The sequence below is a fragment of the Odontesthes bonariensis genome, chromosome 3 (assembly GCF_027942865.1).
Source record: "Odontesthes bonariensis isolate fOdoBon6 chromosome 3, fOdoBon6.hap1, whole genome shotgun sequence".
NCBI classification, from domain to species: domain Eukaryota; kingdom Metazoa; phylum Chordata; class Actinopteri; order Atheriniformes; family Atherinopsidae; genus Odontesthes; species Odontesthes bonariensis.
In genome coordinates, this window is record NC_134508.1 from 36,477,850 (window position 1) to 36,499,604 (window position 21,755).

At 40.2% G+C, this 21,755-nt stretch overlaps 1 protein-coding gene across 1 annotated transcript in view; it reads right to left on the reverse strand.

The window, feature by feature from the left end:
* The window catches only part of LOC142377500 (plexin-A2-like), a 78,583-nt gene that overhangs the window by 49,299 nt on the left and 7,529 nt on the right, over window positions 1-21,755 (reverse strand). Inside the window, exons 2-3 of the mRNA XM_075461663.1 lie at window positions 16,540-17,876; window positions 13,969-14,151 (exon numbers count right to left, since the gene is read on the reverse strand). Coding sequence (XP_075317778.1) covers window positions 13,969-14,151; window positions 16,540-17,763 — 1,407 coding nt within the window. The 5' untranslated portion in view covers window positions 17,764-17,876. The remainder of the gene's footprint in view (window positions 1-13,968; window positions 14,152-16,539; window positions 17,877-21,755) is intronic.

Here is a 21,755-nt window from a genome sequence, read left to right on the forward strand (position 1 = left end):
TAAAACCACAAGATGGATAAAGCTAAATGCTAAACTCAAGGCTTTGAATTGATAATACACAAACCAATGGGTGACCCACATAAAGGTAGCTAAAGCATATGATATAGACATGATAAATAAGGTATGAGCAAAGATACTGGAGTCAGTCAAGGTTCCGAGGCGATGCTTAGCTCCTGAGTTTCTCTTTTTACATGCTGTACAACTGCAAAATCTGTCAATATGGATTTAGTTGCTGGAAACTCTTTTCGTGTAGCTATGTCCCTTTTCTTCCAGTCTTAATGCTAAGCTAGTGTTTGGCAAAAACATCACAGAGCTGGATTTTTCAGAGATAAAGCTGATGTTTATCTTCTTATCTACCTCTCAGACCACAAATAAGCAAATTTCCCAAATGTCTGCCTCCCAGCTTAGCTTCAGTTTGGATTACACTCATGCTCCCTGTGAATTCCTCACATGTGAGTGAATGCTTACACAATGAACTGGGTGTGAGAGTTCGCCATGGGCTTTTATGTATGAATGTTTTGATTTTGTTTGAAATCACAAGATCAGCACGTTTTTTTTTACTATTCAGGTGTGCAGTAGTTCTTCAAGTATCCTCATGTGATGCCAAGAAAAGGTATAATCATGGTCAATGATGAGACTAAGATAGAGGGAAGAGAAAGGAACTAGCTCCAACCAGCTGTAGGGGCTCTGACTCTCATTCACCCCTGAGGTTAAATAAGTTAAGTTTTAAAACATGATCAGCAAGCTCTGCCTTAATCTGACTTTGGAGTGACTTTCAGACAAAAATCATTTCTGGTTTATTCAATTTAAACAAATTCCCACTAGTGAAAGGATTTCAATTCCTCCCCCTCTGCTGACAAACAACATGTACTGTTTCATCCACCCATTTTCCATACCCGCTTCATACTATTAAGGGTTGTGGGGGAGGCTGGAGTCTAGCCCAGCTGCCATCAGGTAAAGGCAGGGTACATCCTGGTCACCAGTCCATCACGTGACTGTGTACTGTTTCAGTTAGGCAAAAAAAATCAAATAAATGCAGGTCTGTCTTCATACATTGTGTCTTACTGATATGGAAGCTGTTGACAGGCAGGCTTGTGAGCATGTGAAAGTGCTTAAAAGATTTTAGCCTACTGATGCAGATACAAACTACATGTCAGTACTCACTACATAATGAAAGCATTTTAACTTTTCATCTATTTGCTACAAAGACAAACCTGTTTGCATGTCTCTGTCTTTAATGCACTCCTCAATTTTTCATTCCACATAGTTAAGAGTACTTCCACTGCCTTTCTCTGTCCGTGCAGGGCTCGTGTGAACTGCATCATTTAGAGATGATACCTTGACATATGAAATAAAAGGCCGACATTTGAAACAAGGGAGCAAAGTCTGATTAAGTAAACCCCGGCCAAAAGAAAAAAATAATCATGCAACCCAAGCTGAAGCTTCATTTAAATTCCATGGAAAGTGGCTCAATAACCATGTAATGCCATTATAATAAAGCTGAATTAATTTCTCAATCATAATAACTTAGATAAATGCAAGTTCTTGAAGAACTGGAGCAAAGAATTGTTTGAAATGTCTGCAGAGCGCATATGCCACATCTTCCCTGCATGCATCCCAACACGTGGCCCAAATCAAATTTGACTGCAGAAGATTTTGAACGTGTGCCAGGTTTAACTCACACATGGTGGCAGCATTCTATCAGTGGGGACAGTTAATCAATACAAACTTATTACATGATTGGGTCCCCTGGACACAAAAACTTCATCAATCCATCACGGCTCCACCTCCCAGACAGCTGTGCCTCTCTGACAAGTCAGGAATGAAGAGGAGAGGGTTTTTTGCTAAAAAAGGACTGTGCTTTCATTTGTATGGGAAGGAGGGTACATAAGGGGTACCAAGTACAGTAATGACATTGGACAATCTCTTCATTCCAGATCATTAAGGGGTCTTTCATCTGTCAGATTGTTACTTCATGGGCCCTCTGCACAATCTTTTCCTTTAAATATTTATTTCAAATACAGATTTATCTCAGAATTAAGCTTATTTCACCCCTGCTATTGATTCTCTTGCTCCAATTCCTCCTCCTTTTCTTTATCCGAATCCTCCTCTCCTGTTCAACAGTAATAGAAGCAGAAGCAGTTTACATTCATTTTTCCCACACTACTGTGTTCAGAAATAGTGCAAATAGAAACCAGATAATGTAAGCATTTCTGTGGAGAAACTACATTAAAAAAAAGAAAAGCAAAGCAACCACATAGAGGACAGATACTGAGCCTTGTGTGATTTTAGTTGGGTATGATGAGGGTTACCAGAGGCCAGAGTTGCAGGAATGAGCTCCAACCAATAATGACCCATCATGACTGATTCGTGGTGTTTGATTTCAGTGGACTTAAAAGTGGTTTTATCATCTAAAGCAGAGCTGACCAGGCAGAAGCCCTCTGGGAGTACAACAGGTCTCCAATCTCTCCTTAAGCCCTACAGCTTCTTAATGAGAGTAAGGCGGGTTTAATTGCTTTTATAATGAGCCTGCTTGTTGAAGGTGCCACACAAAGTTACAAACACACACACACAAAATACCTCTGCACACAGGCTTACAAACAAAAATAAATTATACTCTGGGTACTTACTCTTGTTGGTTGCTCTCATAAAATGTGATCACTTGTTTGCACCATCTAGGATTGTAGTCCCTCAGTAATACACATACCCACTGCGCAGCACTACATACAGCGTAGTGATAACAGTAATACCCACATAAAAGCCAGACGCCATGAAATACACTTCCATTTCTGTTGGCTGCAGCACAAATATGATTTCAGTCAGAAATGTAACAATTTCACTTAAGAGTTGTAGTTAAAATAACAGCATTTTAAAAACATAAATGTTATTGCCCCTACAGTCTGTCACTCAGATAGTGAGATCATTAGATAATTTGACTGACACTGAGACCTTTCATGAAACATTTTATGGAAAATATTATGTCATTAGGGCAGCAACACATCTAAAAAAAACAGTTGTGACAGGGCCATGTGTACCTGTTTGTACACATGTAGCAGCCCATCTTCTTTTAACAACAGTCTGTAAATGTCTAAGAGCTGAGTGGACTAGTTGTTTGACTTTTTGGAGAGGAATGTTGTTCCATTCATGTCTGATATATGTTTAGCTGAACAGTCTTGGATCTTCCTTGTCGTATGTTGCATTGCATGAAGCACCAAATGTTTTCAGCTGGTGAAAGGTCTGGAAGGTCTGGACATTTCAGGGGTGTGGAGTCAGGGATGTAGGCTTTTGAACTCAATTTTAATTGAGCTTTGGCCCAGAGAAGACAGCAGAGTTTCTAGATCATGTTCACATATGGCTTTTCTTTGCATGATAGAGCTTTAACCTACATTTGTGGATGGCACAGTAAACTGTGTTCACAGACATTGATTTCTGGAAGGGTTGCTAAGCCCATGCAGTAACTTCCATGACAGAATCATGCCTGATTTTAATGCAGTGCTACCTCAGGGCTTGAAAGTCACAGGCTTTCTTTATTGATTTTTGGCCATTTCCCTTTCATCTGGATTTGTCTGAATCTTCTCGTAGTATTATGTACAGTAGATGACAGAATATTCAATTTGTAGATGCAGTTTGCTGAACCTTTGCCCATCTTTACTTTTGAGAGACTCTGCCTTTCTACGGTGCTTTTTATTCATACTTAATCATGTTTCTGGCCTGTCGCCAATTACCTTAATTAGTTACAGTATGTCCCTCTAGCTGTTTCTTAATTTTCACGTGTTGCCAGCTTTCCATATTTTTGCAGATGTGTTGCTGCTATAAAATTAAAGATGGACTAATATTTTTCATGAAATAGTAAAACAGATTTTCTACCTTAGATATGTTTTCTGTGTTCTGTTGTGAATAAGATATCAGTTCATGAGATTTGCACATCATTGCATTGTGTTCTTATTAACATTTGACCAAATCCCAGTGTTTGTTGGGGAATAGGGTTGCATAACACAGTTTTTTCCCCAGTCCTTTTAGAGTGGCAGAGGAACTAATCTCAAACTACGTGCTTTTGTGGTAACACATCAGCATCTGTCTCTAATGTAACAATCAGATGTTAGTCAACTTAAAATGGTTCTTTCTTGCCCTCAGCTTATTTTGATCTAGAGTTATAAGCCTGATCTACCACATGATAAAGCTCTGTTAAAGACTCCTTTTGTACACTCTCTTGTGTGGTCCATGTCATGCAAAAGAAAAACTGTGCTAATTTTAATACCACATGTTAATGTGACCTCAGTTTTTCTCTCATTTAATTCCTTCTTCCCAGCATTTCACAGCTGACAAGAGTATATTTAACCCATGAATATGTAAGCCAGTAATGGAAACATCCGTCCTGCAGCTTAAATTCCCTTGCAGAACCTGTGGTGGTTATAAACAACCCAGCTTAGTTTGGCTTCCACAAACAGATATGCAACCTGAGCCTGTGTTTGCCTAACAAAAACAGCCTCTCTCTTTCTCATGGATGGGTTTGCATCTTAAACATTAGGCTGCACTCTTGCCCTGTGAGAGCCAAAGAAAACAAGACATGACTTCTTAGATGTCACTTGGCTTTGGTCTCGTTGGCTCCCTTGCAAAGCTGCCAGACCTTGTATCAGGACATCATCTACACACATGAGTGTTTACATATGGGACTGATTACAGGGCAATGATTTTGAAGCGGGAGATGTATGCATGTAAATCTCTCTCTCTTTTAACTGCAGAAACATTGGGGATCATTGTGTTTATATGGTAATGACAGTTCAAATTTGAGAGTTTGTTTGTATATGGCCAGCCGTTCTATGCTCAGTTAAGCTAAACATATGGATGATGACCCAGGAGGCGAAGAGCAATCTGTTCAACTAATCATTCCCAATCTGCCATGCTGACAAGGTTTTGTCTGTCCCTGAAGACCAGTGTGTGTGCAGTACTTTAGACCAGGCATGTCAAGGTTAGTATATTAGTTCAACAAATAAACTTCTTTTATTCAATCTCTGTGTTTTTATGCTGGAAATCAATGATTAAACTTTCCTGAAACACACACGGAATCTAAAGTAAAGTATTGTTTTTCGTCAGTAATCAAAGTTTGGCAGGATAACACACATAAATGTTTCAATGCTCCGAAGACAGGCTGCAGATTGAAAACACGCGCAGGACTAGCTCTAAAGTAGATGTATACAGATTGTAAGCAGGACAGACTTCAGTGCAGACTTCACAGAGGGCGCTTGCAGGCTTGAATGTCTTTTATGACACAAGGCAAGCACTGACATAAGGGCCAGACAACTGTCCACCTTTAAGGTTGAGCGGCTGTGCATATGGTGTGGCTGTGGATGACAGCCAAGGAGAGCATGCATTGATGAGCCCATATATTCATCACGACTCTGTGAATGCTAAAGAGGCGAGGCCCGGGATAGAGCAGTAGAGCTGTGGGTAATGAAACAAAGAGCAACACTCATTTATAGATACGCATCATAGGACACCACAAAAAGAGTCCTATTGATCACAGCCACAAGATACGATGTGTGTTGGCAAAGCATGATTACCAACTCAGTCGATTTGAGGTCAATATTTACTAGCGTGTGTGTTTGCATATTTACATTTTTGGGTTGTATTCTTAAAAATCTTCCAGTTAAAACAACCTACACTATCAGCTGCATGGCAAGCCTCCAGGTCCTCATCCCTCAGTTTGTGCAATTTGACCACAGTCTCCTTTCCGTCTGTGTATGTTCACTTCTTTTCTGTCTCCTTAAGGACATGGTTTCCTGCTCTCTGTTTCCTGTCCTCCTCCATATGGCCCCCATCCCTCCAATCATTCTCATTGTTTGTCAGGTTCCCATGGCCCACCAACAAAAGCAGTGGGAGTGGGACAGTGGAACAATTGACTGCACCCGTATGGTCTTCATTTTTCTGACCACAGTACAGTCAGAGCCCTCTTGTGTATTTTCATTTGTGTGACTGAGCAGTAGAAAAAAAAAAAAAAACCTTCCTGTGTTATCATAAAACTGCCTCTCTTATTACCATTTACTATTTCAGCTGCACTAAGACCCTGAATGACGATCCACTCTGCAGATTTTTACCCTCAGGTCCTGCACTTCTTGAAATCTTTCACCTTAGTCATGAACACACCTATTCTGCCTGAACTCTGAAACCCCAGTCTAGTGATTTCAATCAGTAAATCAAATCTCCCATTCCCAGCCCCCCATACAAACCGTGACTTTAAAAAGTTCAAGTCATTTAGCCATGCACTGGAGAATTTCCCCACCCGCTCAACTCTCTGAATAAGCAGTAATGAATCCACTATTTGCACACGAGAATATTTGACTAAGGCTTTATTTGCTGTAAGCTTAACATTTTCAGGCATTTGAAGGGAAGCACGGTTGCTGAGTAGCTGCAGCCACTGAGGTAATGTGCTGTTCCATATTTATTTTGTTCAACACTGCTCCCCCCTTCATAAAAGCATCCTTCAAATGATATTTGCCAGCACTGCAGGTAGGTGTCTTTCAGTGACTGAATCGAAAGGCATTACTATTTCTCACGAACAGTCTTGACGCAGCTGCTTGAATCCAATTTGTGAGGCTTGTCAGCCTTATAGTGAAGTCTTCTGTTGCAGAATAAAGGTTAATCATAACGTGTTGCAGCAGCTATGATATCACTGATGTCCCCCTGAACTTAGAAGCAGACTAAAAATCCTAACTTTTGCTTAAAACTAGGAACATTTTGGCATGATTTAGCACTTTTTTGCACTCACTATGTCAGAGGTGCATCCAGCACCATTCTGCATGGCACTGTAGTCCTTCTCAGCATTACCGTGCTCTGCAGAATGTTTCCGAAGAAAATCAATTACACTCAACAACTGTTCTGTGCTTGCAGCTGCCACAGGGTTATCAAATGTATTATGTCATTCCGAACATCGTTTGCTGCTTATTTGCATGCTTGCGAGTCGTGACATACAGTAGAGGCAAAAGTCTGCAGCCCTACATACAAAATAAGCGATGTAATCACAAATCACAAATATCTAATCTAATATATCTAATATTGACATATTAGATTTGTTGTTGATCATAATACATACACATTACTTTCATGTAGTGTTGTGACGGTGATGTCAGATATGCTGAATTAAGCCGCTTTCAGATATGCATTCCTCTCCATTAACCTGACAGCAACTGAGGAGGACTTCATGTCTGAGTGGGTGCAACAGTACTGTTGCAAGGTCAGAGTTAATGACATTTACATGTTGCTCCTAAAACAGCTCAAGTTTGAACTACATGCACTTACAATAACAGATGGGCTTACACACAGCGGTGGGTTATATTGGTGTATGATCAGTTTTACAGAGGAATATGATAGATTGTATAAATAAATTATAATACCACTATCAAATATTTTTTACTCCCTGGACCCCCCTATCATTATTAGGTGCTTAAGATTCTATTTCACTTCTCCTTAGACAAAAGAACTGCGTTTTTTTTTTTTCACATCTCAAGCGGAAAAAATTTTTCAGCCTCTTCTCTCTTTGTCACACATACAACACACAGCACAGAGACGGTGTGTCAGGTGATGTCACCAAGATGATGACGACCAGCATGATAAACTTCAAAGTTTCAACATGTTCACAGACTATGACCAGGGGTGATATCACAGCCATGGTGGCAATGTCTGTCAGCTTTAAACAGTGGTGTCGAGTTAGTTTCCTTCAGTTTAGTACAAAAGTTAATAATGCCGCAGCCACTTGTCTGACTCAGGTATTGCATTATTATTGTGTAATACTAAAGTACTGTGTTCTTTGCTGTCTTTTGTTAAGCTTTAAACATAGATCTAGAAATGTCTAAAACTAATTATTGAAAAGGGATGATAATTCAGGACAATCATGTCATTTTGACTGTTCTGATTATTCTCACTTTATTTGTTCCACCGATTTCAGCTCTATTCTCTCTACCAGCCAAACATGGGCTTTCGGCTCTATCTGAGTTTTGAATGATTTCAGTGTGCATTTAAACAGAGATCAAGAAAAATGGTTACACCAAATGAACCGACAATTGTTTTAAATGTTTGATAGCTCAGGGACAGCACCGACTGATGTGCTAATGTTTCCTTCACTGGGTCCTTTTCTGGCTAGCATTTTGCTAACAAGTGCAAACTGTGCCATTGAAAGTACAATCTCTTGAGAGTGGAATACATTTAAAGTATAAGATCAGTAAGAGGTAATGTCTTTTACCTGGTTTCACCTCATTAGCGTACATGAAACAAAGTGAAAAGGACCCTTTTGTTTTCAGCGTAGACTTTTCGAACAGGGTCATACTAATCAGCCTAAATGAGCCACCTTAGGCACGAAAGATGTGGCATATGATGACTGAAACCTCCTTTTATACCTGGAACAGAAGTAGCCTAATGAGGAGTTGCTGATGAGTACATCCATATGCTGCACGGAGCCTGGATAGTGAGACTGTTGGTTATCCGCATGACCTTTCACCCGAGTGACACCCTCTCTGTGGCAGGCTTGACCTTTCCTGCTGGAATGATCCGCTGATGGCATTTATTGTCATGCCTCATTTCCACTGAGGCTGTCCATTTGGGTGTGATGGAATAGGATTGGAGAGGTGACCCTGTGCTCCTCGGAGGCTCCTGGGAGTCTGAGATCATGGCTGCTCGTTCAGTCAGTGTAATGAGTGTAAATCTGGCCTTTAGAAACTCTGCACTTAACTGCAGTCATGATGGATGTCTAGCTCTGTTCACCCAAACTTATATCTCACTTTCTGAACGCATTCATGACTACAATCACTTTTTTTCACGGTGTTTTTTTTTCTTATATTTTAGTTTCCTTTGTTCTGAATCTTTCTTTTTTTCTCACCTAATAACAGTGTCTTTCTTCTTCCATATCTGTGTTTTTTTATTTCCCTTGACAATTCTTCTGCCTTTGCCTCACACTTCCCTTTTTCTCCTTTCCTCCCTTTCTTATTGTCAGGCTATCTTGTCTTTTTCCCTGATGGCTCATCAAATGAAATAGCTACAGTGATGCTATCTGTGTCCCCAGTCTGGACCTGTGTGTGTGTGTCTTTTGTGTCACGCAGTTTGCTCCTCATAAGACTGAGGCCCCCAGGCTAATGTCACAACAGTCCTCTCACACATTTCCTCAGTCATGCTGCATGCCGTACGACTGTGCAGTAACTAGAGCCTACGGTCCTCCTGAGTCAGTTCAATTAGATCAAAAACTGAGCCGTATAGCAACTTGATCAAATAAATCTTTACAGTATGCACTTGAAGTGATTTATGATGGACAATGAGCTGAATCAACTTCATGGATCTCACTGAATGGGGTCATTGTTTGTCTTTGGGTCTGGTGTAAGAGATCCAACTGTAGTGTTTCTGTGTGCTACACAGCACAGTAAGTAAGCACTAAGTTTGCTTGCTTTGCTTTGGATACGTCATTCTATGGATAAATTTTGTGACTAAAACTCAACATAATGGATTTATTCTCTGCTTCTATACAATCCACTCTTTTGTAATTTGAAGCTAAAAATATTCATCTGTTGGCTGAGTTGAATGCTAACTTAATCATCAGCTAATTCTTTGAGTTATTCTTGCAGAGTTTGCAGCTTTTCCACCAAGATGCTCTGCATTCATCAGCCCAAAATATCTTGTTATGCTCTAATTATGTTGCACAGTTGTTAGCTGGGCCATGTGTTGTGTTTGCTGCCAATGAAGAGATGTTTCATGTGCAACCAGATCTCTCACAATTTATTCATAATCATACAGTATAGGTGGGATTATTTAAGATAATTGGGATCATTTATCTTCATTGTTGGGTGAAATTAACACAATCTCCATATTTCCATATTGTTTTCAACCATTTGATAGTTGACACAATGATAACCCCTTAAATTACACAGTGGTCCCTGTATTTTGCTGTAGATAGCATTTCTGTATTTCTTTGTTTACAAAGCCTTAAAAGTAAACAGATATATACATTTATGTTCCAATAGCAAATGTCAGTACATGGCTGTTGTAATATTTCTTTTCGGCTTTTACAGTAACAGTGGCATATAAATGACCAGAAAGTGACAAATTATAAGTTAATTGAAATTCATTATATAACAATTGTTTGCCAATAGAATCATGAAAGCCCTGTGTGCAACATGGTTTTTCTTCCTTTGCTTATGAAGCCTAATTGTGCTAACACAATCAAAACGTGCCCCGGGTTCTGTCTTTTTATTTTTGGCAGGGCAGCTGGTACCACAGTTTCTTAGGGATTTACATGTGACTATGTGGTCAGAACCAAATGCAACATAGTCTGAAGTGACCAGAAGAATTTCATTCATCAGTCATACCCGTGGAACAATATTCAACACCTAAACAAGGATATCTTCATTGTATTTGTAACAAGAAAAGTGTTGATATATTTTTCTCGTTCTCAGCCGCCGTAAAAATACCAAAACCAACAATGAATGAGGCCCACTCCCAATTTCCATCATTGGCCCTATTCCACTATTTACCTAGGGTAAGGTGCCCTTTTTCTTTTGGGGATCAAGGAAGGGTGATCACCTAGCCCTTCAACCAGGACACTGGGGACTATTTGGGTGTTTACTCCTTGATCTCCTACTCTATCTGCAGGGCCATGGAGAGGAATTGGACCTTATTCAGACCCACTTTATCTATGTTTCTCTGTCACTTTTTGTTCCAAGTTACTTAAAATCTTAATAGACAAGCAAGTACTTATATTTTTCAAAAAGATTGTACTTTCCAAAAATGGCGGAATGCTGTTTTTTGTAAAGGTCACTGTAGCTTTTCCATGTTGCAGATTTGGTGTCTAAAATGTGTCAAAATAAACTACTCAACCAGTGTTCTTTGACGTGGTGGAACATGTCTTCCAGCGTGAAATGTGACCAAATTATGTCTTTTCAGTAGCTTGTCAGACAACAACTGAGGCCTGTGACACATGGATACCTAATATGAGGTATCCACAGGCAATTCTTGGTCGTCAATTCAGCTCATTGTCAAATTCAGTCTTTCTCACCATGTAAACTGAAAACTGAGGCTTTAAAGCTGCCGTCGGCAACTTTTTTTTAGTCATATTAGCTTGAACTGGCATGGGATTCTGGAAGTAGAATATTAAATAGGCTGTTTAGGAAAAATCCTGAATTCTGTAGCTCCCTCTGAAGGCTATAATCGTGCTTGCAAAAATCGAGCGCTCCCGGCTGTTTTTAACCAATCACGTTAGGTTTATTATTAATCTATTATCTGACCAGAACAGTCACCAACCACGTCTTCCATGCTGAGCGTGAGTCTGCCCCCAGCTTGTGTGCGCGCACACTGGTGTGAACTCACGTGCACAACCTCGTCAACAGAGGGGGAGGGACCTGAAAGTTGTGTCAGTTCGAATTTTCCGACTTTAGACTAGGTTTTTTGAAAAGCTGCCAACGGCAGCTTTAAAACAAAAAAGACACGTGTTTAAACATCTTAAACAAGTAAATTGGATATGGAGACCAAGTCAATGACTTACAACCACACCAACAGAACTCTAACATTGGGTTCATATTCATCTAAACATGTAAAAATTCATGTGGATGCTCTAAATCTCTAAAGTGGTCCTTTAAGTCATTTGTAATGCTGAAGGCCATTCAAAGCCTGATCCACCAGGGCACATTTAAACAAGAGCCACTACAGGTGCATAATGTCCTGTTACTTTTAGTTTACACAAAGGAACTGAAGGAACAGGCATGTACTTCAGTTTTGATTGAAGCGGTCACAAATTTAGATTTACATCAATTTGTGCCTGTTTATAGGCTGCAGAACAAAATTTAATGCTGCATGATTACTGTACCTTTGTTCAGCTGCATAATGTCTCAACATAATCACCATAATATACTTAACACACCAAATTATGCTAATTTGATAATTAATTGAGCTGATTATTGTGTTAATTAGTGTTAATGGATTAAGGATCATTATGACATCAGTGGTGGTGAGACACAAAAATTACTGCAAATGATGTGATTTTCGTAATGTTTCTCTGATGGATAACAGATTAATGTTTTCAATGGTTACTAGCAGAAATATTTTAACTAAGGCAAAGCATTTATAGACATCCATATTTTTACATATTAAAATTGGTACATTCGTCATGTAGCACTATCACGGCTGTCAAAATATCTGTCTGAATCTGGATTGACATGAGATATTTGAGCTCAGATTACTCGGTTATGCAGTTAGGCTGGAGGCAGCTTTGAGAAATAAACCTGCTGTCACAGTGATGTCATCTTTGCTTGAGCCCAGAGCTCTGAGTTTTTTTTAGGCTACAATCTGATGGCAGAGATCTAAAGACGTGAGACATTATGAGACTGTGAAGGTTTGAGGAAAAGATTATATCAAGCTGCACAACAGAAGGTGTAGATTCTGTGTTTTTGTATAACTCTTTTCATAGTGAGTCTCCTGCAAATCCCCAAACTTTATGAAAGTTCAATGCTAAGACACTGAAGTGCACCTTCATTGTTTTGGTGTCAGGCCTTCAGAGTGATGGACAACCTTATTTTGTTTAAATGTGTGACGACGTGCACAAGTTTGGGCACCCATGGTCAAAATATTTGTCACTGTTGTTAGTTAAGTAAGTCATCTCCAAAAGAGTGAACATTAAATATTACATTTCTAAACAACATGTGTTTTACGGTTTATATTTTAGAGTGAAAAAAGACAGTTTGTGCACCCCATGTATCTTAATGTGCTCACTTAATAACACTTGCACCTTAATTAGCTTTTTTGGAGGATAAATTTAGAGACCCCTTACAACCTTACAACTACTCCCTAGTGGACTAGGACATTTATTTTCTTTCTGTAGTATCTTAAAGAATTGGCAGGGCTCTGGAATACTGTTAAGGTCTGTCGTTAAACACTTTGAGAAATGTTTGAAAGGCACGTCAAAACTCTTGATTGCCTTTAAGACTCTCAGGAATTTTTACCAGAAGAAAACCTGATGAAGGTAAAATAGAAGCTCACGAAAGAATCTTATGAAAAGAAAAAACCCTTTTTAAGCATGGGGTATGTTCCTGCCAGTGGGACCGTGAAACTCTTTTAGAGGGATGAAAATATTAAATTACATACCAGCAAATTCTGAAGATGAAAAGATGTTGGTTTCTACAGCAGGATATGATCTAAAAATCAACAATGAACTCCCTCAAGAGGAGAACACTGAAGGTTTTGCCATGGCTATCAAAGTCTTCCAAACATCACCACTGACATACCACCTAAACCCTGCAGCTAGAACTCAAAGGACCAAGGCAAAAGGGATAGCTCATGAATTTCACAGAATTAGAAAACCATTTAGGGAAGAATGGGCAAAAATCCCCCAAATAAAGAACTGAAAGAGTCTTTGTTGGCTACAAAAAGTCTTTAAAAGCTTTGAATCTTGCCAAGGGGTGTGTTGTCAAGCAATGACTGTGCAATTTGCCCAAACATTTATACGAGAAAGATGTTGCTTTAAAAGTTTGTATTTTTGTCTTTGGTTGAGTCCTTGGACTTCAAACTACTCATCCACACTTGTGTGTGTCTGTTTTACTTGCAGCTAAGTGCAGCTAAGCTTATTTGAAGGAAGATGATATGCGCATTCTTAATCTTACATAGTCTGCTCTGATTGCACAAAATAACTGTTAGTGAGCACATCATCAGAGCCATTGTAATCACACAAATCTGAGGATGATGATTCAGAAAGCTGGGATCAGACACCATTTTGCATCGCTTTTCAGAACCTAATACTGAGAGGCAGAGATTTCATTGGATCACCACCAGCTATGAGAAGTCATTGTTGTGTTCTGGGCAAGAAATGATACACCATCACAAAGATCTGGTTTCGTCTCTTGAGAATGAACAATTCACCGTAAACAACCAAGTAATTCTTGTGGAAGAAAGATTAAAGCCTTACATGCTTGTCTTCAACTGTCAGAGTGTTGCTCCTCTTACCTTCTTCAGTCGTCCACCCCTGGTGCCCACGAAGACCACACTGTGTCCATTGTAGACATAGGAAGTGACAGAGGTCAGCCTGTCCCTGCTCTCAGTGAACACTGTCTGACCCGACACCAGCTGGGAACCCCCCAGTGGTTGGTTTATATCCAGTCCACAGAAGTGATCATCAATGGGAACAGGCTGTGGGGAGAGAGGTAGGATGTGAGGATGAAGAAAACATGAGAAAATAAAAGAAAGAAAGAAAGAAAGAAAGAAAGAAAGAAAGAAAGAAAGAAAGAAAGAAAGAAAGAAAGAAAGAAAGAAAGAAAGGTAGAAAAGAGGAGGAAGAGGGAAAAAGATAAGGATGAGAGATTAAAGGAGGTAACTGGAGATCAATGAAACGAGATGAAGAGTGGGGTACCGAGATCACTGTAGACATATGCGAATATAAGATGAGAATTCAGACTGACTTCTGGTAAGTCTAACAAGCATAAAGTGCACAATTTTCAGGGTTAAAAATGTTACATCAAAAGGGTTTTGGGCTGCTGGGCTTCCCAACGAGCCTTGGAGCAGCCGGATTTATAGAGCAGACTTAATTGCTGATGGCAACACGAGAAATGTTGAGTATTTTGCGCCTGTTTCTGTGATTCTTAGATCGCTTGATCTGACATCACACAAACACACAGCACATGAGATGTCAGGTTTTGATTAAGCATCAAGGAGAGCTGCATGCTTAGCAGTCCAATTGGATATACTAACATGCACCTCAAACCTTTGCTAATTGCCTGTCACTTAGTATATAGAAACACTTTTTTAGGGCTGTTAATTTCTTAGTTCACATCCCCTACTTCTTGTGCACAGTTGTGTGCCTGAGTTTTACCGAAGGTGATTAGTGAAGTGAGCTTAGCACCAATTTGATGTATCACCCCACCTGACTCTTTCCCCTTCTGACCTTTAAGCTTATAAATAAAAAAATATGTAATCTTATAGAGTGTTAAGTTCTTTTTCACTTGTCTCAATTCAAGACAAGTGAAATATAACTTAAATACATTTACTGGAATACTTTTCATATGTTTTCAAGACTACAGTGTCTGTTATGTATTCATTTAACAAACTAATGTGTGTATTACTTTGCTAAAGTTCTAACACCATAGGTTTATATGACAGCATTATAACAATCTGTAAATATACTAAATACTAAATGTTTCTTTAATACATTGCATCTTTTTACAAAATCATGTAACTGTCATTCCATGCCAACAAGAGCCAGCTGATACCAGCAGACAATCAGTGCTCACAGCTAGACTCCAATCACAGTTGTTTTTTGACCCTATCGGAATTTAACAGGAATGCCAAATCAGAGGCAAATCTAATTACCGTTTTTAGGATTAAATAAGCCAGAGTTAAATCCTGCCTGCTTCTGCAATCTAAAATTTCAGAAATTAGAATGTTACTGTATGACAGCAACACAAGGAGAGGAGCATTAAAAACATATATATATATATATATTCTACAGCTGTGGTTTTAAGTCATGGTGTTGGGAAATCAATATTTCCAGCAGGGAACACTTATAAAACAAAAGTAATTCTTATCAGCCTCAGCTTCGTGTACACAATATTAGCGGTAGCATTTTCAGTGTGAACATTAGAACGTTAAAATAGCGTTTTTCTTAAAGCACCTATCTCCTAAAGTAATCACTATTGATCTTGACTATTTGTAACTTTTTACCTGTCAGGAAAACACCAGAAAACAATCATCCTGTTTTTTTTTCAAATCATGATCCGTATAGCAGTAGTACAGGGATCAAAACCACACTAGTGCATCTCTGGAACCACTATACAGTTGAACTGACTGACTAATCATGTGTCCAATAAGATCTAAGAGTAGCCAATTTTTTTTATCTTGCTGTCCATTTTAGATACAAAGCCTTTTGGTTATGTGCACTGAGACTGAAATGATTGAATCATTATGCGTCCTTTTTCTCCATAAGCTGCTTTTATGAATAACAGTACATGTTATTTATTTGATGGCATGGTGGAATCTCAGTACAAGTCCAGAATCACCAGAGCAATTTATGTGAGTGATATCTTTGTTTTTATGATTCGTTTTCAACTCATTTCCATGAGGACTGCTCATTATGCAGAATTATAGCTTTCACAAAGGCTCAGACTTGGACATTTACAAAAAAGCCCTTTTCTCAAGATCAAGAACAGGTCTCAGAGGGTTCAAGTACTGCTGACAGCGACAAGAATAGGAGGAAAAAGATGGTGAGAGAGAGAGGGAAAGAAAAGGGAGGAGAAGGAGGTGGGAGTCAGTGCCCAAACCCCTAAATGATATCAAAGCTCCATAGAAAACTCCCCTGATTAGCATTGTGAAATTAATCTCCCCCAGCTCTCCTGCTCTAATAGGATCCTGAATCCTGAATGGTTTCTTCAGCATAGCACAGGCTGCCTGCCTATAAGGTATTAAGCTGCAATAAAAGTTGTGGGGCAACCAAACAGCCATCGTTTGTAATTATGGAGGATTCATAGCTGGCCAAAATAAATGCATGCTACAGTGTGGGTTTCACCTTTTCTACACTCCACCTACCGCCTTGGTGCACTGTACGTCCTTTCCCAGCAGCCAGTGCAGCTCCAGGTTTCCCTCTCCTTGGTAGCAGGATTGTAGCCGCTCCTTAATGCGTGTGTTGATGTCTTGGATGGTGAAGATGCAGAGGGCAGAGTGATCTGAAGGGTCGTGGTACTGCTTTTGTCCCTTAGAGAACACTGCAAAGAGCACGTCCTCCTGAGCACTGATGTTGAGCGACTTAGCCAGCACCCTGCCTGCCTTAGACAGGTAAGCTGCCTGCAGCAGACGGTACTCCTCGCCTTTGTGTATGCATCCCATAGGAAGTGACACATATGAGTGAAACTTCTTGTCACCTTTGCAGAGGCGGATGATGCGGGATGTGTAAAACAGGTCAACTGGGGAACTGCCTGCAGGCATTCCATTCTCTGGAGTCTCTGGCTGGACAGTCATGAAGTAGACAAAGCTTCCGCTAGAGAAGCCATAGATGTAATAGATGTCAAAGTGCGGAACAAGAGCCAGTGTGTCTGAGGGGATTTTGATGAGGGATGAAACAAAATCAGTGTGAAGCTCGTAGTCCAGCATAGCAGAGGATTCTGGGTCACGAGGGAGTTTACGGCTGGAGATGGTTGGAAAGTAATCTTGTTTACCACCAACAGCAGTGCCAATGTACAGAGTGGCATCCTGACCCTGGGAAGGCACAACAACACCGTACATAGTCCCTGTCTGGTTGTCACTGGACAGATAGTGCTCTTTCTTATGCGTGGGCTCAACTAGGATGAACAAGTCATCTAGCCTCATCAGCTTACAGACACCCTGGTAGAGACTGCCACAGGCCAGCAGCCGGTTGTGAGAGTAGTCGATGAGCAACAGTTTGTTAACATTGTCAGTGGAGGCCAAGGGCTCAGAACAGGGCTGGACAATCAGTGGTGGATAACATGCTTTGTTGTCATACTCTGGCCCTGTATCATGAGACACCAGGAGGGTGAGATTAGCAGACAACTTGTAGATTCTGTTGACGGCTCCAACGTACAGAGCCCCAGTGGACTGATGCACCGTCAGATGGTTTAATGACCATTCCCTCCTCTCTGATTGAAAGGTGTTTATAGTCTGCCCAAGAGTCGCCGTTTGATTCACACAGATCAGAGTCAATAACCACAGGGCAAAGGGCCATGACATGACCTTTAGAGGACAGTGACCTTTAGGAAGGCTGTGGTAAGTCCATCCTTTATCCGAGCACATCCCCATCCCCACAGGGCTCCGAAAAAGGCTGAGCTCAGACAAGTGGGATAGTGTGCCAGCAAGGAGCAGGACTGTGCTGAAGTGTGGTCTTGTGCTTCAAAAGTTATCTTCACATAATTCTGAAAAAGAAAAAAAAGAGAAAAATGCTTTTAAATTTAAAAAGAAAATCCATGATTCTTTTAAGTGTGACACACTGCCTTAAAGATTTCGACAGACATTTTATCTAAAAAGTCAGAAAATATATGTGCATATCATCTCCTTTATCTCTGCTTAGTCAAACACATGAGAAATCAAAGAAACAAGTAATCATTTGTATAAACTGTCTCCACGAATTTACTAGCGATGAAGAGATGGTCCAATATTCCCCCTTTCTAAAGGGGGGCGCATTATATTTGCCTCTTTGTAAAAGAAAACTAACTTGCCTGCCACTTGAACAAAGCACTGACACAATGTAGTAGTGCGTCCCGTCCTTTTGGGTGGCTAATTACATCCAAATGTATTAATTATGCATACATATTTTGGGCTTCCTGTTTTCCATTCTCCCCTCCTCCTTGTTCATTTAAATGGTTGAATCCAGAAGGAATTAATCACTCTCCACTGCGGCCCATTCCTAAATTAATCAGGCTTTTTCCTGGGATGGCATGGAGTCATTAGAGATTCAGAGCCAGGCAGCATCAACTCTCGCACTTCCCTGTTTAATTTCATTAGCATATTTTATGGGGATATTTCCACAGAACAAGCATCAAACATATGATGGATGAGTTACACAAACAGATGGTAAATGGGTTTACTGTTTTTTGGGTTTTTTTTCCAGTTGATATAACTATTATTTAGTCTGATGGTGCTTCATATGTAGATGAGACTAAATGAGATTATTATAGTAAAAAAAATAAGTTTGCATCTCAAAATAAAGACAGGAGATTTAAAAGAAGTCGCTATAAGCGTGATTTATAATGGGTTAATATATTTTGTTACTTCAAGTATGTTCATTAATGGAATAAAAAAACCTGCCTTGAAAAGAGTTTGCACCATAAACTAAGACAAGATGTCACCAGAAGCTCTTCCGTCACCCTCAAAGCTGGTTTCTTTCTCCTCTTTGTTGTCTTCATTATTACACGAGAGCCACCTACACACTCTTCTAAAACAAATTTTTTTAATCAACTTGACTCACCTAAATGCCTCTTTAAATTTCCTGCTGAATGCTAGAAGGTTTCTCCTCAAGTCCAACCGTCCTTTTTGGCTGGCACAAACGTAAACAGGGGGTTTTCTCAGCAAGACTTCTTGGTATAAGTAAAGGTTAAATGAAGACAGCCATGTCAGATCCTAATGCGGGGGTCATGATGCAGTGGGTGCTCTCAATTGGCTGACTAACAGGACGTCCGGCTGCGTTGAGCTGGAGCCAGCGAAGAAGCGGATGGACTGATACTGAGCTGGCTGGGCCGACTCCAGCTCCACTCCAGCATCTTTTGTCCATCTGTCCCACCATGCTCACAAGGGGGGCAAGTCACTCAAGTGTCTCGACCTACTCTGCTCAATTTGGCAGGCTCAGTGTGAGCAACTCCACCAGTAATTGGCCACTGAAGAGTAATAACTGTCACACACTGTACTGCTGCATTCAAATTTGAAGTTCACTGTTTGCTTTAACAGATGACACTGAGCTAATGAGCCGATCTTATGTTGCTTTTCACTATCTTTAAATTGTTTCCCTTTACTTTAAATGTAACATGAGAGAAGCTTCTTTTCTGTTCCTTTCTTCATTTCTTCTTTGAAAATCCCTCAAATCGTCCCTGAGCCATTTTTTGTGTTCATTTGTCCTTTTTATGTGAAAACAATATTCAGACATTGTTGACATGTTTTCAACAGGTGCAGGCATAATATTTAGTAAAGCAAAAAGCCTAAACCAGTGCTCATCGAAAATCTTTGGACCCTGGTGTGCAAACCTTTTTCCTAATCTTTCTTCTGTTTTCAATGCAGGCTTTTTAGAAAAAAGAATGTCATGCAATGCTCTAAAGCTCCATTTGGAAGTAGATTCATTAGCTTGTTCATTGCATGCTGTTGAGGCGCTACAACATTAAGCAACAAAAAATTTGGTTTACTGAATGAGCTGTCTCTGTTTTGTGGTGTCCAGTGGGGTCCTGTTAGTCTGGATTTATTTTATTTGGGGCACACAATAAGATCCCAGGTGAAAAACTTTGATATTTTTTTGGGGGGCGCTTTATCCAGAAATCTTTCTCCAGGCCTCAAACACTTGCCTATTTTTATCAAGAAATAAAAAGTAAGACTGTGTTCTTGAGGTCCAACTGTAAATAGCAGATCAAATGATATTTCCAGAGCCAGATTTGGGTATGACATGACCTGAAACACAGACCCCAGCAGTGCCACCCAGAGGTTAATTTGGTGTTGAGAATATTCCTCTCAAATCCTGCGAGGTGTTCCAGAACAGAGGAGAAATCAGGAGCAGAGCTGGGCAAGCAGGCAGGCAAGCAGCAGCCTCATCTCATCCATTTCTGTTCTACCGGCTCTGGTCACGTCTAAGGCGTGCAGTCATGCTGCTCAGTGTTTACCCTGGATTATAGAGACAGCTCTTCGCCCTGCGCAGTCCTCCCTACTGAATTCTCCTCCTCACCACTCTCAGACACACTCCAGTCCAGACGTGACTCATTCACACTCACACACAGGAACATGGTTTCCAGAGGCCACTGGGGACGCAAGCTCTCAGTAGGCACCAATCACAATGCAAAGGATGGAGAAGCCGGCCTCTACTCTTCACAAACATAACCCTTTGACCTGGATCAAGATCAGCGGAACCAAATCTACCGCTAAGGTTTAGTTTTTATTGTGATGAAATGCTGTCACAGCCTCTGTAGCACCTTGTGAGGCATGATTCATGGGACAGAAGGAATTGTCACCTATTTTTATATTTATTTAATCCATCTGCCTTCAGAGATTAATTCAAATATTCAGTATTTTTCCTTGCTTGTCTTTATACATCGGTTTTAAACTTGTTTAGGTCCGACTGCATGAGGTGTTTTGTTAGCATTGTTCTTGTGGTAAAGTTTCAAGTTCCAGTTAATTCAAATGAGCTGACAACACTACAATTTTTTGTCATGATTTCCATCATTTCTGTTGTAATGACAATTACAGGTTTGCGGACACCTAAAGTTTTAAATTCCAACTGGTCAAAAAGTCCCAACTTTGAATTAAGATTATTTATATTTTTTGAACATGTCAAGGTCCCCCTCGATCACCTCCGGCAGTCCTCCCTCGGACACAGTCTGAGTCAACCAATCCAGGTCACGGCACCAAATTGTTAGCTCGATTCTTTCATTGGAAGCTCAAGAACAAGCCGGAGGAATCTCAAGTTAAATAAAGTGTTTATTGGTAGTCACACGTGAAGCATATCAGCGCTGGGCTCAGTGGAACAGAGCTCCCGCAAGAAATCCGTCAGACCGAGCCTCGATTTCCGGGTATCTTTTGTATTTATATGACACATAGGTTGGACTCACACTCGCCCGAGTATGATTGGACATGAGTAGGTTCAACCTGTTTCGTCATATTCTCTGGATAAGCCAAACAATGTGTGTGTGAATCTTGAACCTGCTTTCCCAGGCTAATTGTTTTGTTTCACTATGCCTGGATCACTTTATCATGGAAAAGTACAGAGCTAAGAACAAAGCCAATTTTAACACTCTTTTAGTAAATATAATATTTTCAAATACCGGGGATTGGATGGCAACATGATGTTCTCATCTCGTAAAACAATGACAGATTTAGCAGAAACAACACGGTGTTCGAGTTTATCTTGTTTGTGTTTTGGTATTATAGATTTGTGTGAGATTGGGAACACTGCTGACAGACTGTGTTGTGATCTTTCTAAAGGTCAGAAGATAGATCTATGCTCTCACACTTAGTCAACAACAGGAGTCATTGTCACTCGCTTCAGAGGTGATAAAAACTGTTTGGGATTTTTCTGCTGTTTGTGTCCTAGATTTCTAAGG